Source organism: Cyprinodon tularosa, unplaced genomic scaffold (genome assembly GCF_016077235.1).
Source record: "Cyprinodon tularosa strain WSP-4 unplaced genomic scaffold, ASM1607723v1 ctg98, whole genome shotgun sequence".
Classification (NCBI taxonomy): domain Eukaryota; kingdom Metazoa; phylum Chordata; class Actinopteri; order Cyprinodontiformes; family Cyprinodontidae; genus Cyprinodon; species Cyprinodon tularosa.
In genome coordinates, this window is record NW_024039762.1 from 798,532 (window position 1) to 815,587 (window position 17,056).

The following is a 17,056-nucleotide window of genomic DNA, read 5'->3' on the forward strand; positions in this document are numbered from 1 at the left end:
GACGGTATGCATTGTCAGTAGAAGTACTTTGTTTATTTATCAACAGTAAGCATTGGTTTCAAGAACTACTTAACATACAATAATGGAAATGTTTTTTTTTCAGCTTGAAGTCTTTATTTTGTAATAATAGTCTTTGTTTTAAAAACTTATTCAGAATTAGCATTAATGGAGTTGGCCTATATCATTTTCACAAAGTGAATCAAACTGTATACTCAAACAATTAATCATTATGTGAATTATATTTTCATAAAATATTTTTACCAAGTACTTTGGTCAGATATTAGATGACTCATTTTAGTTCTGCTTAGTAAATCAAAATAAGTTTTTTTTAAAACTATATTTATAATTTTTTCCATTTGATAATTATGCACCTCTTAGTGACTGACCTTTGAAGATTCTTAATAAAAGGCGCTAAATTACACATGCAATTTTTTTTCTTAGTAGATGCAAGCACTGGGCATCTGCAGATGATCTATAAGGATTGCTGCACAAATATTATGATGTGCAATAGGGGTGTAAATAATAATCGTTTTGTATCGATGCATCGATCCAACAGCTGACGATCCGATGCATCGACACGTCCGCAAGAGAATTGATTCATGTTTTTTTTTTCCTCCGTTCTATTTCTATCCATTTGCTCCTGGGCGTAATTCTCCTCCCGTGCTGCGGTGGCGCTAAACCTATTTTGCCCTCCTACCTCGCTTCCTGGTTTAACTCTTACAGCAGTGTGTTGCAGTGAGCTTGACACAGACATTTTTAAATTATGCTTAATATTGAAGCGTGGTCTGTGCTACACGCTGTGGGTCTAGATACGGCCGAGGTGGAGAGGAAGTGAGGGCGAGTTTAGTCCGACAACGGAGGGACATGAGGGCCAAAAAGAGCGGAGATCCAGGTGTAAAAAGGGTCCCAGCGTTCTCGCGCACCTCGCTCTTCTAGCGGGTCAAACTTCACGAGTTGTTTTCCGCAATTTCGGTCATAAAAACAAAACAAGCTGGCCTCCTGTCTGCGGCACTGTTTGCGGTCAGCTACAATTTGGGAGAGGAGCAGCGGAGCGTCTCTCAAGGGGGCGGGGACATCTGGAGCCGAGGTATTGAATTGAACTCATTGCACTGATTTTCTGCATTATTTTTGCAGTATTTTTTGATGCAACTTTTCTATGTCTGTTATTTGCTGTTGTTTCTAAAAAAAAATGCATAACGATATTACAGCTTTCATTGATTTATTTCAAACTTGAAACTTTGTTTAGCCTGTAAGGTGTAAAAAACAAAAATTTTTTTACAGATTAATCGAATCGAATCGTGGTGTATTCTTGAGTATCGAAAATAATCGAATCGTTCGGTCAGGAAATCGATACTAATTCGAATCGCCATGATGGATGTGATTTACACCCCTAATGTGCAAACTAGTTTGGTTTCACGCATTAAAATGGCAAATGTTAAAATGTGTTAAAATGTGTTCTAATGGAAGTTTAAAAGTGAACATGTGGTTCTAAGCAAGTAGTTGGAGCTAATAATGTAGGGCTTCAACTTATTTTTTTTAACTTATCTTTTTGGTTAATTGCTTCATGATCAGATAGAAAAAGGTTCCTTAAAGGTTTTTTTTTTACAGGATTAAACCAGGTATAACTAAAACCTTTTCACTTGTGGAGCTCTAAATAAAGCATACTCACAGTTTCTTTTTTTTTTTTATCTTAATTGCAAAATATTTATATATATTTTTAAAGTTTAAGTGGGTTGCTCTGTCCGGTAAAGGCAAGTTTTGGAGTCTCAATACGCCATTAAACAATTAATTGATTAGTAAATTAGTTGACTATTATTTCAATAGTCGCTTAACCCCTATGATACAGTTATTAAGAAAAAATACATATTATTATACCAAATCAAATTTATAGAGCACTTTACACAGGTAGCCTATCATTAAATGGTAAGAAGAAAAGTAAAAACAAAATGATTAAAAAACTATAAAAATGAAATATCATTAAACATGGAAAAAAGGTCCAAACATAAAAGAATAGAATAGAAAATAGCTTTATTGTCCCACTATGGGGAGATTCCGGTGTTTACAGCAGCAAAAAGATTATAGAAAAAATGGTCACACAGATATGGACCTTAGAAAAATGTATAAGAATAATATAATAGATAAGATGTTTCTGTGCACGCTCCTTTGACATTAAAATGTTTTTCTAAAAGCATAGCACCATATTTAAATTTAGTCTTTTTTTGTTTCAGTTTAATTGATTGATGGTTTCCTGTCCTGCTGCATTAATTTGTGGCTGCCTGGAAAGACTTTCTCTCCACCCTGTGATACCAACACCTCCATTGTGGTCAAAATGACTGCAGGTATTTTTGCGTGTCAGTTTGCACCTGAGTTTCAGAAGTACTAAAAATACGCAAAAACTTCGGCTGCTGTTGAGTTTCAGATTTAGGAAAATTGCTTTTCATATGGTCAATGTTTACATTTATACATCCATCATCTAGGAATTTGCACAGCTTGGTCATTAGAATATCATCTACATATTGATGAAGGCAAACATGGAGAAAAACTGTTTGTAAAAGCTGTCTGCTGAAACGCACTTTGCGCCTCTCCTGAAGCATGTTTGTACCTGTTTCATGACATGCAAACCTTCTGAAGATCAGGCCCTTGGTATTGATCTCTGATCTTGAACCATAAAGTCCAGTTTTTCTGATCATAACATGAAAAATGTGACAAAGTCAATGAGTTTAAATTATTTCTAAAGCATAATGAGAAAAAATTAAAACTGTTTTGAGCAATTGCTCAGAATTTGACTACTTTTTACCAAAAAACATTCATAGAGCAGAAAATCCTCTCTCTCATCCCCACGGAAAGCTTTTTTTTCCCCACTGCTGCTGATGCAAAGTGAACATTTCCAGCAGTAGCTGCTGCTTTAAAGCATCTAATTGCATCACTAGAGTCCCGCAGTGGCTGCATGTTGCACTTGAGTTGGTTCAGTTTCAACAACTGCAGTGCAAGTTAAATGTTTAGCTGTTGTTATTAGTATCATTTATAAAGCCAAGGAAGGAGTAAAATATGTGGAGGCTTTAACCTTGGGAGTTCTAAGCGCAGAATAAAGAAAAAGACAGAAAACACATTCAGTCTGCAGACAGAGGGAGTAAAACGAGGAGCACAGCCTTGAGTTCAGTGTATTATGAGGCTAAAACTAAACAAGAACAGACCTGACCGGGGGCACTGGAGTCACATACTGATGTTGCGTACTGCCTGTCCAACTCCGGCGCATTGTCATTCTGGTCTAGTGTTTCTATGGCAACCACAGCCCTTGACACAAGATTTGGGTTGTCTGAGAGAGAGACAGAGGGGGAAATGAACACTAATGTTCAAATTATTATAGAAAATCCACTATTTGTACTCCACTGAGTGAAATATGAGTTGGAGAAGCTGCGCTGCTCCAGGCGCCTCAGGGCAGCGCGGTCTGTCATACCCCTCCGTGTGGCGATGACTGAGATATTATGCCACTGCTCCTGCTCACGGTCCAACTCCATCACGGCGCTGATAAAACCCGTGTCAGAGGCAATCCGGAACAAAGCCTCCGGGTCTGAATGGGGATCGATGGAGTACCTAAGATAAGGGAGGAGGCACTAGTGTAAAAAAGCTAATGAGGACTGAGCGGCTAAATCGTGAGTGATTGATGGTGAAACAGGCACCTGATGTTGGCACTTTGTCCCGTATCTGGATCCACGGCGTAGACCCGGCCGACGGCGCAGACGGGAGGGCAGTTCTCAGACACATCCAGGTGGTAGACCGCCTGGGAGAATCGAGGCGGCTCGTCGGCATTAAGGATCATCACCCGGACCGTTGCCTGGTCCTTAAAGGGTCCTTTCCGTATAAACCGAGGATCAACAAAAGGGTTCACCACTTCCACGGAAAAAGTGTATGAATTGCGTGTTTCGTAATCCAGAAGCTGTAAGAACGAGGCAGAGAGAATCAGCAGGGGTGTTATTACTCATGTTAACAGTATGTGCTTTCTTTTTGATTCAACAGAAGACTCTGTCTCTCATTAAGGTATTATCTTCTTTCTAAGCAGCTTAATTGCAGTTTTCTGTGCAATGACTTCTTCTCTTCCTCCATTGAATTTATTATTTCATAGCACATGTTGTCAAAACCCCTGGTGGTTAGCAGTCATCTTCCAGCGAGGTTCTGCTAACATGACCTCACTTCACACGAGCCACAGTTTCCAACCGGTTCATCATTTCTCATTCATAGCTCGCTGCAGAGCGCCAGTGGTCAGCTGCTTTCATCAGCAGATGTTGTTTAAAACATTCAAGATTAAAAAGAGTGGCCGACTAAACATGCAATAGTTTGTAAAACTATTCATACTCATTAAACTTTCTGCCCATTTGTCTCATTTAAACCAAAAACTTCCATGTATTTTATTCGGATATTATGCTAAAAACCCAGACTGGGAAAAGGGGGGATTTTTTTTTTATGTTTTACAAATAAAGCAACTGAGATAAGATGAATGCATATGTATTTATTGCATATATATACTAAGTCAGTACTTTACTGGACATTCTCACTAAGGCTGCAGCTGCAAGCCAATTGTGGGTAAAGCTTCATATCTAAAGACAAACTAGACATTTCTACTTTATAAATGAGCTCAGGCTCAGTGAGAACAGATGGAGAACATCTGCGAACAACAGTTTTCAATTCTTGTTAGAGATTCTCCCTTCGTTTCAGGTCTGGGCTTTGCCTAGGCCATTCTTACATAATTATATGCCTTAATCGAAACTTCCATACTTCCTGTTTTAGATGCGTCTCTGCTGCAGTATATCTGATTACAATAATTTCATCACAGCATGCCTCTAAGTTCTGTCTTGTTTATATTATGTTAATGTGGGACATTTGGATCCTGAGGACCAGGATTGAAAGAAAAATGGTAATCTAAAGTTTTTAGTTTAATCTATGTGCCTCTGTTTAAATTCATTGTCGTCCTGGAGGATGCACGTCCACCATGGTCTGAAGTCTCCTGCATTGGTAGATGATTCAAAAAGATGAATTAGACTAAGACCAATTACACTGAACCACAGAACATGTTTAAAGACTGCAGGAGAACCTGACTTTGACACCTAGTAGCCTTCCTAATAGGATCACCTACTCCTACCAGGTTTCACCCAGTTTCCCATTGACTCTAAACAGCTTCTCTGTTTGCAGCAAACATGGCAGCGGGGGCATTATTATGTGGGATTAGAGTCTTCAGCACAAAGAAAATAATCCCATAGGATAACGCTGCCATGTTTCAAAGTTTAGACAGTGTGTTCAGGATTATCTGGAGTCTGTTATGCCATCTTTGGTGGAATGCACCACCAAAATTCATTTTATCAAATCATCTCATAACATATTTCTGCAAACTTAACTTCTAACGGCTTTACTTCTGCCTTTCTTTGATAAACACTGGAGGAATAAATTATAAGACAAATAGCTGTTTTGTTAAATATCGAAATTATACTCCAAACTTGAACTATTTGGTTGGAAAGCCATGTGTTCATAAGGTTATACTATTATATCCATTATCAGAAGATGGAAAAAACAGAGCTCCATGCTCAAGGCTTTGGATATTTTGTTCTAATCTAACTTTGTTTTATTCCTTTACAACAGAGGTAACCAATTAAAAATAAGCAGGTTTCGAATAAAGAAAATAAACAACCAGTAAAGGTCCGGAGACATTTCTAATCATAATCTGTTACTTTAAACAGAATTTAACACTGAAATAGAAATATTGTTTTTATGCATCCATGTTATACATTTAATAAATTCTAATGTGTTTTTTGAAGTAGAGAACAACAATCTTTCAGTTTGGTATATAGACAATTTCCTGATTCACATATTTTATAAAACACCTGAACTGACCGTTTTCTTTTTTCTTCTTTCTTTTTTCTGTCTTAATGAGAGCAGTGGGGTTTATGCTGCCCTGCGAGGCTTTAAACCTGGGTTTAAATGGAGACAAAGCCATTCTAAAGCACATATCAGGGTGCTCATTTTGAGCCTGGATCCATATTTATTTTTGAATATGTTCATATTGGAGAATCCACCATAAACATATTCATATGGAGCATTCACAGCAGCAGGTTGAGCCAAACATACTCAAAATGTGCAGGGTCATCTTTGAGCACAACATTTCACTTTTCTTTCACCAGTTCACCACAGTTCTTCCAGCAGTCCACACTTTCTCTGCTCTCTTTTTCTCATCATCTTCTCTTCTTTCCCATCGCCCGGCTAACCACAGGTTTGCCTGCTGTGTCTAAAAGTAGGAGCAGCAGCAACCCAGACTGACAGCAGCTCATTGGTTAATTTGTATCACATACAGTCTGGTCCCGGCACTCCAGACGGCTTTACCATTTTAACAGGAGAAGCGGCGCAAGTGAAATTAGACACTGTCATCGGACAACATGCGGTAACTTTTAAATGTTTTAAATCAGGTTGGGACCGGATTAGCCAGCAGGTGGGTCCGAATTCAGATGACGGTCCGCTAATGACCATGACCTCTGCTTCACAACTTTCTCCTGTTATGTTTCTTTGTTTTAATAATCCAGTTGTCTTATAATTTCTCAAATAAATATCTAAGTCCTTCACAGAACAGCTAGACTTGCACTGAATTCCAAACTAATAGGGGGCTGAGGAATGCAAAAGGTTGCACCAGATTCCAGGTAAGGGTCTCAGAGTTAAAAGAGAATTTTTAAAGATTGAACTTAACTATTTTCCTGATGATTATGCAGTGTTGCGTGTTGGTGTCCCAAGAAAACAAACCAAAGTATGGAATTATAGCTTCAGCAAATGGGATATGAATTAAAGAGTAAGGCACTTTACAGGCTTTTACGTTTTATGATTTTTAAATGTATCCTGTGATAAACCCTAACTGCTTTGCAGACATTCAGCAGGTGCCCTCCAGTCGTCACTCACCTTGTTCAGGACAATGACCGCCTCTTTGGCTCTCCGAGTGATGTTGAAAATCTCTGCCTCCTCTGCATCCAGGATGGTAAACTCCAGCTGTGCGTTTTTTCCCAGGTCAGGATCGGTGGCAGTGAGACGGCCCACTTCCACACCTGGTGCAGCTAGCTCCGACACAGAGAACGACCATGCGCCTGCAGGGGGGTGGGGGGGCACAATGAATGGAGCAGTTTGAGAGCTGGCACTGAATGTTCATGAGGGCGCTGTTTGGCTCCCTTCTGACTCAAAACAAAGCTGGCATTACCATAATGCATGCAGCTGCTCTCCTGCACAGATTTCATGATGAAGTTTAGAGCATTGTTCCCCCTCTGTCATATTTATCATCGTATATCACAGGTCTGCTTGTGGTGCAAGAGTTATTGGTTGGTGCAAAAATCGCAGTAAATCATTCAAGGAATAAGATTTCTTCTTGAGGCTATGCTAATGTATAAAAGCGGCTAAACAACCCCCTGTTTCTGTGGAAAAATGAATTCTACAGTAACTGCAGTTTGGGGAATATATAGACATGTTTATTAGGCAGGGGGCAAGAAAATATGAAATAAAGAATATACAGTTTTCACTTCAAGGAAAATTCTGAGATGGAATGCATGGCTGGTACTGATCATTTTAATAAATATGAAACAGCATATTTTAGGCAAACATGATACCTGAAGCCATAAAACCATAAATCTTTTCTGAATTCTGATGTAAAGGTTGTTCCTGCAGGAAAAAAAATAAGATTTCCTTATTGTGTATAATGACTAAAACAATTATTCACTTGGTTACAACTCCAACAAGAGAAAAAAAAAATAATACAGTAACAGCTTTGTGTTAAAGGTACAGAGATGTGGAGCTATCATTGTATTTTAGAGATAATAATCCTGCAGATGGAGCAGAAGCAGAGCAATTGACTGTTTTATGCTTAATGATATGGATGGAAGTACATTTTGATTTAATAGCTTTTTTTTTTTTACTTTCTCTCTGATCAGTCTGAAAACCCTCCTGTTGCTGCCTACTGCTCTTTCAGGACAACAGCTACACCATCTCTCCCTTTCCTTTCACTAACATTTCATTTCATGTCTGAATTTCTGTGCTTTGTGGAGCTGGTAAGTGGCATGGATGCATTAAGAAAGTAAAGAAAGTGTTAATTTTGTCTAAAACTGACATCCGCGACACATCATGGTGCACATGGGATAAACCCTGCAGGCAAAGAGCATTATGGGATTTTATTTTTTTAGCATTACTTCAGCATACAGTATCTTAATAAAAAGAGCATGAAAAAATTTTCAGCACATAAATTACCAGGAATTCCAGTTGCTGAGATCATTTTACTCAAATATTTCCTAGACAATCATAATCGGTCTGCGCCAGGTGACGTCGATGTTTACCTCGGGCGCGGTGCATCGTGGGAAAACCACCATACAGGACTGTCTCAAAAATTAGAATATTGTGATAAAGTTCTTTATTTTCTGTAATGCAATTAAAAATCATGAAATGTCATACATTCTGGAATCATTACAAATCAACTGAAATATCGCAAGCCTTTTATTGTTTTAATATCGCTGATTATGGCGTACAGCTGAAGAAAACTCAAAAATCCTATTTCAAAATATTAGAATATTTCCTCAAACCAAGTAAAAGAAAAAAATTATAACTGCAAAACAAAATCAAACATTTGCAAATGTCCATTAATGCACTCAGTACTTGGTTGGGAATCCTTTTGCACAGATTACTGCATCAATGCGGCGTGGCATGGAGGCAATCAGCCTGTGGCATTGCTGAGGTGTTATGGATGCCCAGGATGCTTCAATAGCAGCCTTTAGCTCATTTGCATTGTTGGGTCTGGTGTCTTTCAGCTTCTTCTTCACAAAACCCCACAAATTCTCTATGGGGTTCAGGTCAGGGGAATTGGCAGGCCAATTAAGGACAGTAATGCCATGGTCAGTACACCAGTTACTGGTGGTTTTGGCACTGTGGGCAGGTGCCAGATCATGCTGGAAAATGAAATCATCATATACATAGAGCTTTTCAGCAGATGGAAGCATGTAGTGCTCTAAAATCTCTTGGTACACAGCTGCATTTACTCTGGACTTGATGAAACACAGTGGACCAACACCAGCAGCTGACATGGCTCCCCAAACCATCGCTCACTGTGGGAACTTCACACTGGATTTCAAGCAACTTGGATTTTGCACCTCTCCTGCCTTTCTCCAGATTCTGGCGCCTTGACTACCAAATGACATACAAAACTTGCTTTCGTCTGAAAAGAGGACTTTGGACCACTCTGCAACTGCCCAGTGCTTCTTTTCCATAGCCCAAGTCAGACGCTTCTTCCGTTGTCTTGAGTTCAGAAGTGGCTTGACCCTGGGAATACGGCTATTGTAGCCCATTTCCCGGACACGTCTGTGAACAGTGGCTTTTGATACCTGGACTCCAGCTTCAGTCCACTGTCTTTGAAGCTCCCCCACATTCTGGAAGCGGCTCCTCTTCACAATGCTGTTAAGGCTGCGGTCACCTCTCTTGGTTGTGCAGCGTTTCCTGCCACATTTCCCCCTTCCAACACACTTTTTGTGAATGTGCTTTGAAACTGCACTCTGTGAACAGCCTGCTCTTTGAGAAATTTCTTTTTGTGTCTTACCCTCTTGATGGATGGTGTCAATGATGGTCTTCTGGACAGCAGTCAGATCAGCAGTCTTCCCCATACTTGTGATTTAGTTTACTGAACCAAGCTGAGTGTTTTTCAAGGCTCAGGAAACCCTTGCAGGTGTTTCGAGTTAATGAGACGATTCAAGTGATTAGTTGAATAGCCTACTAGTATACTTTTTCACGATATTCTAATATTTTGAGATAGGATATTTGGGTTTCTTAAGCTATAAGCCATAATCAGCGATATTAAAACAATAAAAGGCTTACGATATTTCAGTCAATTTGTAATGAATCCAGAATGTATGACATTTCATGATTTTTAATTGCATTACAGAAAATAAAGAACTTTATCACAATATTCTAATTTTCTGAGACAGTCCTGTATTAGGTGGAAAGTAAAGCTCAACTTTCATACGTGTAAAACCTTTCAAATTTCAAGTTCTGCACGTTGGAATTGAGGCGGAGTTAACTCGGGTTGTTCTTCCTACTCCGTGCGCGCTCCCGATGAGGGGATACAAATTTTCGCAGGGATAACTACCTTGGCACGACACCGTACGGTTATTTCGCATTCTGCTTACTTTTTTCCATATAGTCAGAGAAACAAACTCAATCCTTTAGTCCTTCGTTTAGCTATGCTGCAGTTGTTTACACTATGCCTTTTCCACCAAAAATGGCGTCTTAGCAACAAATGTCACGTGACTGGCGGAGACCGATTGTATTTGTTTATTGCCAAAGATATTATAAATGTCTCAGTTATGTATAGGATGTGGGTCAAATTAAATTCTGTTGTTAAATGCTAAATTTGATAATTTTATCTGGATTACATCTGGCAAAAACATTTCATTGCGTAATAGAAATAAAGGATTTTTAAATAGCTGTTGTAGATGAATAAACTGAAAAGTGTGGCATGACTTTGTCTTATTTGCTGAATAAATTCTGGTTAAAAAGTTGCTTTCTAAGGTGACCCACATGTAATTTAATCTACGTTAGTTACCATTTATCATTTTTGTTAACGGAAGTTAAAGGAAGGCCCATTTGCATTTAAGTTCAGACTATGTAGGAGGAAGATATGGAGAGGGTGGTCTTGTTTCATAAGTCAAAAATGAAATGTGTAACCTTTGTTTTCAGGAAAACAAAAACTGTAATTCCTGTTGAACACTTCCCCTATACAAAACCAAAAAGGCAGATTGGAATGGTTTAAATAAAAGTATTTCGCATGAAGGAATGGCCCATTCAAGTCCAAAACTCATCATTTGAAATCTGAGTTAAACTAGAAAATACTTTTTCTCTGGTTATTTCCATCTAATCTGATTAAGCTTGACAGAAACAGATAAAACCCCAGTAAAATACATTCACTTGCATTTCTAATGTTTTTTATATATATTTTTACATGTTTGAAAAATGTAATTATAACTCGCTTTAAATGGGACATCCCATAATGTATATGTCTCTGATTTATCCCAGAACTACTTTATCTGAAATCATATCAGGGCCTTAAACATTGAAGGCATTGCTTTTGAATACTACTGTAATAACTTCTGATCTCCAACCTCCTTTTAAAAAAGCCTGAAGCTCCTCTGGGATTCCCTCCTAAAACTTTGAAAAGTTCTGGTTTCAGACCAATTATCTCCAAAAATTCAAAGCTGTCTTTTTGGTTCTAGTGAGAAAACAGCAAATGAACACTCTAAGAGTAACAGACATGAGCATGTTGATTACCACGCGCTAACATGGATATATTTCTAATTAAATGGAAGCTCAAAGTGGTTAGAGTCAAACGGCTGCTTGTTTCACTTTTCATTTCTGTGACTGACATTATATACGTCGGGAAAAAAGGCAACATTCTTCATATACTCTTACACTAAACAGCTCATTAATTAAAATGGTGTTTAATTAAATGTCAGGGTATAACATTAAACAATCAAACCACTGAAATGTGTCCTTTGTTCTATAGCAGTACTATGGGGCACTTTTTTCACCTTTACTTTTTTTCTTTTTTTTTGTCATGGTTAACTGATCCAGATCATCAAAACAAATTTTAAATCATATATTTTAACATAAGGACATGTCTCATAATCTTCATTACACCATGATATACTCAAATAAAGCTATGTAATAAAATAAAAACATCACTTAATGGTGTGTAAAAATGTTATTGCACTCTTAAGGTTTCTGTAATAAATGGCAGTGAGTCTTTAAAATCACATTCTACGCTGTATAAAGAAACGCATGCTCAGCACTGAAGAGTGTCATGATTTTGGCGCTGACGACTGGCTTGATTACTCATTTTATTCACCTGCCTAGTTCCGCCCAATTTCTCATTACTGCTTATCTGATCCACCTGCTCCAGGCAGCCTTTATTTAACCTGCCTGCTTCCAGCCATAAGGGCCAGATTATTATCGAGCCTGTTGTCAGAGTTTTCTATTGTACCAAAGTGTTTCTGATAGCCAGATCCTCACCTGTTCTGCCTCTGGACCTCTGACCCTGCCTGTACCGGTTCTGATCTGTTTGCCTGACCTGTTAGATTTCTGCCTGTGTGCCGAACATGGAATTGATTTCTGTCACCATCCTGGTTTTTCCTTCGGTATCTGTTCGGACCTCTGATCTTTGGTTCTGAATGCGGAGCATTTCCTCAACAAGCTTTGGCTTCGCCGTCTGGATTATCCTGCCTTCGTTCGTCTGCTCAGATCTGTTCTCCTCCCTGTTTTCCAGCCTCCGGAGCGTCTGGGACTCTCTATGTGGCGCCTGCCTCATCTTGCTGGCAGCCGATTGGCTGGATCCAACTTCATTCTCTGGGCATGGACTGAACTTTAAGACCAGCACAGTCACTAACCTGTGTTCTCTTCCTTCAGAGACTCCTGCCTTAGACGCCCCCGCTATTCACTGCAGATCTGTTTTTTCAATAAACGCGTTTGAGAAATCTAAATGTCTGCCTCGAAAACTGGGTTCTCTTGTTTTTAGCCATGACGTAGAGGGCACTTCAACACGTTTTGGCACCCAAGAGGTTACTTCAGTGAGCTTTTTGGCTTGCTAGTGGGCACTTTAGAATGCAATTTGGCTGCAAAGAGGGCACTTCAACATGTTTTGGCCCCCAAGAGGGAATTTCATCATACGTTTTGGACCACATGGTGTGGAGAAACACTGTCCACTCCAACTTTGTTTTTCAATGTTGATATTAGGCTTTAGTTATGCTTAATGGCATATTAGTTTTAAAAAAAGAACAATCCACTGGACTTGGTTTCTAAGATTTGAAGACGTTTCGCTTTATATAGACAAGGCCTTGTCTATATAAAGACTTAAACTCACTGCGGATCCATACATTTGAATTGAGATAGCTTCCTGGAGGGGATGCGAAACATTTTCAAATCTTGGAAACCAAGTCCAGTTTTTTTTTTTTTTTTTTTACGGAATAACTATGACCTGGATGACTAAGAATCTTCATCAGCTTAATGCCATATTAGTTTTATACCACATATAAGAAGATGTACACCTTCCAAAATTTAAAATCTAGTCAGGCTGCATGGTATTTTCGTGGACATCTTTAAAACTGTTAATTTGGAAACCTTTCTTTCCCTACTCAATGAAATAAAGATTTTTCAAAAAAACATGTTTTTGTTTTTTTTTTTACCATCGGTTTTGTTTGTGTGATACCAGAACAAGAATGATGAACCGAAATCTGTAAGGGAAAACATTTTGTCACAGCCCTTTGGCATTTGTCAAACTAATTTCATCTTCTAGAAATGTCGGCAAAATCTGAAGAAACTTAAGCTTTTCATACAGAGAATTACAGCCTGGCAGAGTTAATCTGTTCTGCTGTTATTGTTCAGCACAGACAACAGTGTCCACTTTACAGCCATTTAAAGGGCAGCCAGCGATCTGTGGCAGGTTTACTTGGCATTCCGTAACAAGCTCTGTGTGTTGTAGTGCAGCACAGGAAAAAAAAATAAAAGGAAAAATCAAATCCAGACGAGAACCTTCCCCTTAATCAAATCAGCACCTCCTCCCCATAAACAGGCACATTAAACAAAAATAAAATCACACCCTTCACTTTCAAAGAGCATACTAAATGAGCCGTTTGCTAAAAGTGTGACGTTATTGTCAAAGAGAAAATAATGCCCTGCAGTGAAGTGGGGATATATTGCCAGATATCAGTAAATAAATAACAGACTGCTGCCGTTTGGAATTATAATATTGCTCCCATAAAACCCTGTATTGAAGCACAATAAATCAACATAAGGAAAGGCTTCTTTAAACATGAAGATGAATGGCAGTAGGCAGCGTTTGTCTGGAACGAGAAGTAGGGGAGACGAGAGGGGAAACATACAGAGTAGAGATAGTATATAGAGTGTCTAAAAGTGTTAGACACATTCTGCAGTGATTTTGCTGTCTATTGAAGCAGAAAGCACTGAACTATGAGATGAAATATTAATAGCAAGGAACAGGGAAAAAGCTTTGATGGGAAAAAGGGGGGCATGATCTTTCACTCTTCTGCATCAAGATGCCATCATGTGAAGTTCAGGGACCAAAGAGGGATGTTTATGTTCGTACATAGTGCCTTAGAAAGAAGTTCTCTATTAGAAGAACCTTTTTTAATGTTTGTCTCTCTTTAAAACCAAAAATCTATTTGTGTACATTTTTGGTTTAATATGGGGCTGCAACCAATGATTAATTGGCTATTTCTTTATTGTTTTAAAATGATGAATTATGATCAATGATCAATTTCAAACATACTTTCTAGGAGATCATTTTCACTGTATTACAATAAGCTGAAACTGAAACTAGAGGTAAAGCTTGCAGAGTTCTGGATAGAGGACCTTTACTGATACAAAATGTTCTCATCTTAATTGTTAAATATATATATATATATATATATATATATATATATATATATATATATATATATATATATATATATATATATATATATATATATATATATATATATATATATATATATATATATATTTATATATATATATATATTTATATATATAACTGTTTTTTCTTAGATATTAAAGGGGAACGCCTTTTTTTTTTTTTTTTACATTGGGCCCTTGATTTTACGTTATTACATCATGTTCTACTCACCCATATGAGTTTTGTGTCATTTGGAGCTGTTAGGAAGATATACTGTTAGGTTATATCCAAGTAACGTCTTCCTATGGGCAACGACTTGAAGGCACAAACTAAACTGTTCATCATTTATTCTTTATGGTACGCCAGCATTCATAACATGTAGGTGAATCACTGTCCCCCAGACATCTGCGGTTATATTTTTTAAATTCATATTTTTTTAAAACAAAGCGGAGTGTGTGTGACGTCATACTGGCATTCCCCTTTAATAGCTAAATGATTGATTATTTACTAAAATAGGTGATTATTCACTTGATTCAATTGATTCACTCCTAATTTAATTTGATAAACAGAAAGCAGCACATATTTGTTAGGTACAAGTTATAATACATGCTTTTCCCCCCAAAAAAACTAATTACAAGCTGTGGTGTGTATGTGTATTCAGCTTTACTTTTAGATCCTTAAATATAATCAAGTTCCAATGCTTTGACTTTAGATGCAGATAGTTGAGGAAGAAAGGGGACAGTTAGATAAAAACTGGATTCAGCACCTCTGTAAGTAATTTTCCTGTGGAGTCAATGAGTCGATGCAATCAGCTAGTTTTTATTAGAGGAAAAACTTTGATCCATTCTGACTGGACAGTCTGACAGATTTTTTTCTGTAAAGTGTCTTCAGATTACAATTTTGTAAATTGGCACTATATAAATAAAATAAATTATATTCTTCACAGAACAACTGCAAACTAACCAAAACATTACTGCCATAAGGACGGGCAAGGAGAACATTAAGCAACTGCCAAGAAGACATCTGTTAAATGTGGTTTAGACAACATATCTGGCATTAAAGGAAACGTTCGGTCACATTCAGAATACAAACTTCTGAAAGTACTTTAAGTATGAAATTATTACATACTTTTCAATAAATTATAAGTATTTTAATTCAGAGTAATTCCATTTGAATGTGCTTTACTGGAGATATCCATGTTTGTCAAAGAACTACTACTGCCACCTACTGGTTTGTGCGGTATCGGCTGTTGAGCAAGTCCCAGTGCTGTGCTGGTGTTTGTCACAACACGCTATTATCCATGATGGTAACGACCAGTAACCTGACTCCGCCAAATGGATTTGCTCCGCATGTCCATCTGGAAACCTTCCGTTGAAGTAATTTTGGGAAGGGGCGAAAATACTGGTTAGCTGATTGGCCTATGTTGGTGATAGACGGGCCAGATAAACCAATCAGATCAACGAAGCATATGACGTACTAACAGAGCGACGATGAAAACACAACCACAAGCCAGGCTACTCTTCCCGAAACCAGTCGGGAGAAGAGCAAAAACATCTTTTCCTCTGAGAAAAGCCTCCAGAGCAGTGTTTTGCTCTTCTTTCAGTGAACAAATACTCTGTAATTCCGATAACACTTGCTCGATAGCCACGCTAACGCTAGTTTCATCGGCTGAAGCCGCCATGTTCTTTAGACTGAACTGTGGCGCTTCTCGTTGCGTCACACCTCAACCCGCCTCAAAGCCAACGCTGATTGGACGTTCGTTTGGTGAACGGCTCCAAATGTTCTCTTAACGGAGAGTAGCCAGACTGATCTGCGAGTGAAACCTTGAAAGCTCGCAAGATCAGGATGGTCTCACAAGGCGACCAGTGCAATATGCGAAGCAGAGAGTAACGGATTATTGACGCATGTTTTCTCTGGCCAGAAGTTCAACAACATCCGAGGTGGATCATGAATAGGAAAGATGAAATAACAAATTTATATTTTTCACTTTTACCTGATTTATCACAACATCCAACTGCCATGCACGTGGGCATTGTCAGTTTCACTATAGTTCACGCAAATTTCAATGGTGAAGTCCTCTTTAAATCTTCAATAATTGTTGTTGATTGCAGATCTGTCTAGTGGTTTGCCATTAATTTTGCTAGTAAAGCGGGGAGAATGGCGCTTGGCTTACCGCACCAGGATGTCAATGCTGGAAGATGTCAGGAGTGAGGTTGTACTATATTTGGGCAAAAATGGCCACTCCCAGACTCGGTTTTCGCGACAGACAATAATGTTTTTTTTTTTTTTTTAGGATTAACGATAAATTCGAACGTATTAGTTTTAGGTATAGATAATGACCCACTGGTTATTCCTTGCTGACTGCACTTTTCCTCTAATAGAAGTGTAGCAACATCTTGGACTTTTTTTTTAACCTTTAGAGCTTCACTTTAAAATGATTTTAAAATAAAGGCGTACCACTGAAGGGGGTCTGGGGCAGCAAGTTTTACAATGTGGCTCACTCTTTTTTAATTTTTTTCTCTTCACCCTGATGAAAAAACACTGGCCTCACACTGGTCTCGCTAGTAAAGATTGTCTAAAACCATTTTTGATTTG

The 17,056-nt window shown here is 38.3% G+C and overlaps 1 protein-coding gene across 1 annotated transcript in view; it reads right to left on the reverse strand.

Annotated features, from left to right (window-relative positions):
• LOC119777037 (cadherin-24) overlaps positions 1 to 17,056 on the reverse strand; it is a 69,620-nt gene that overhangs the window by 15,201 nt on the left and 37,363 nt on the right. The window contains exons 6-9 of the mRNA XM_038275776.1: positions 6,934 to 7,115; positions 3,681 to 3,937; positions 3,458 to 3,594; positions 3,195 to 3,316 (exon numbers count right to left, since the gene is read on the reverse strand). Of these exons, the coding sequence (XP_038131704.1) occupies positions 3,195 to 3,316; positions 3,458 to 3,594; positions 3,681 to 3,937; positions 6,934 to 7,115 (698 nt within the window). The remainder of the gene's footprint in view (positions 1 to 3,194; positions 3,317 to 3,457; positions 3,595 to 3,680; positions 3,938 to 6,933; positions 7,116 to 17,056) is intronic.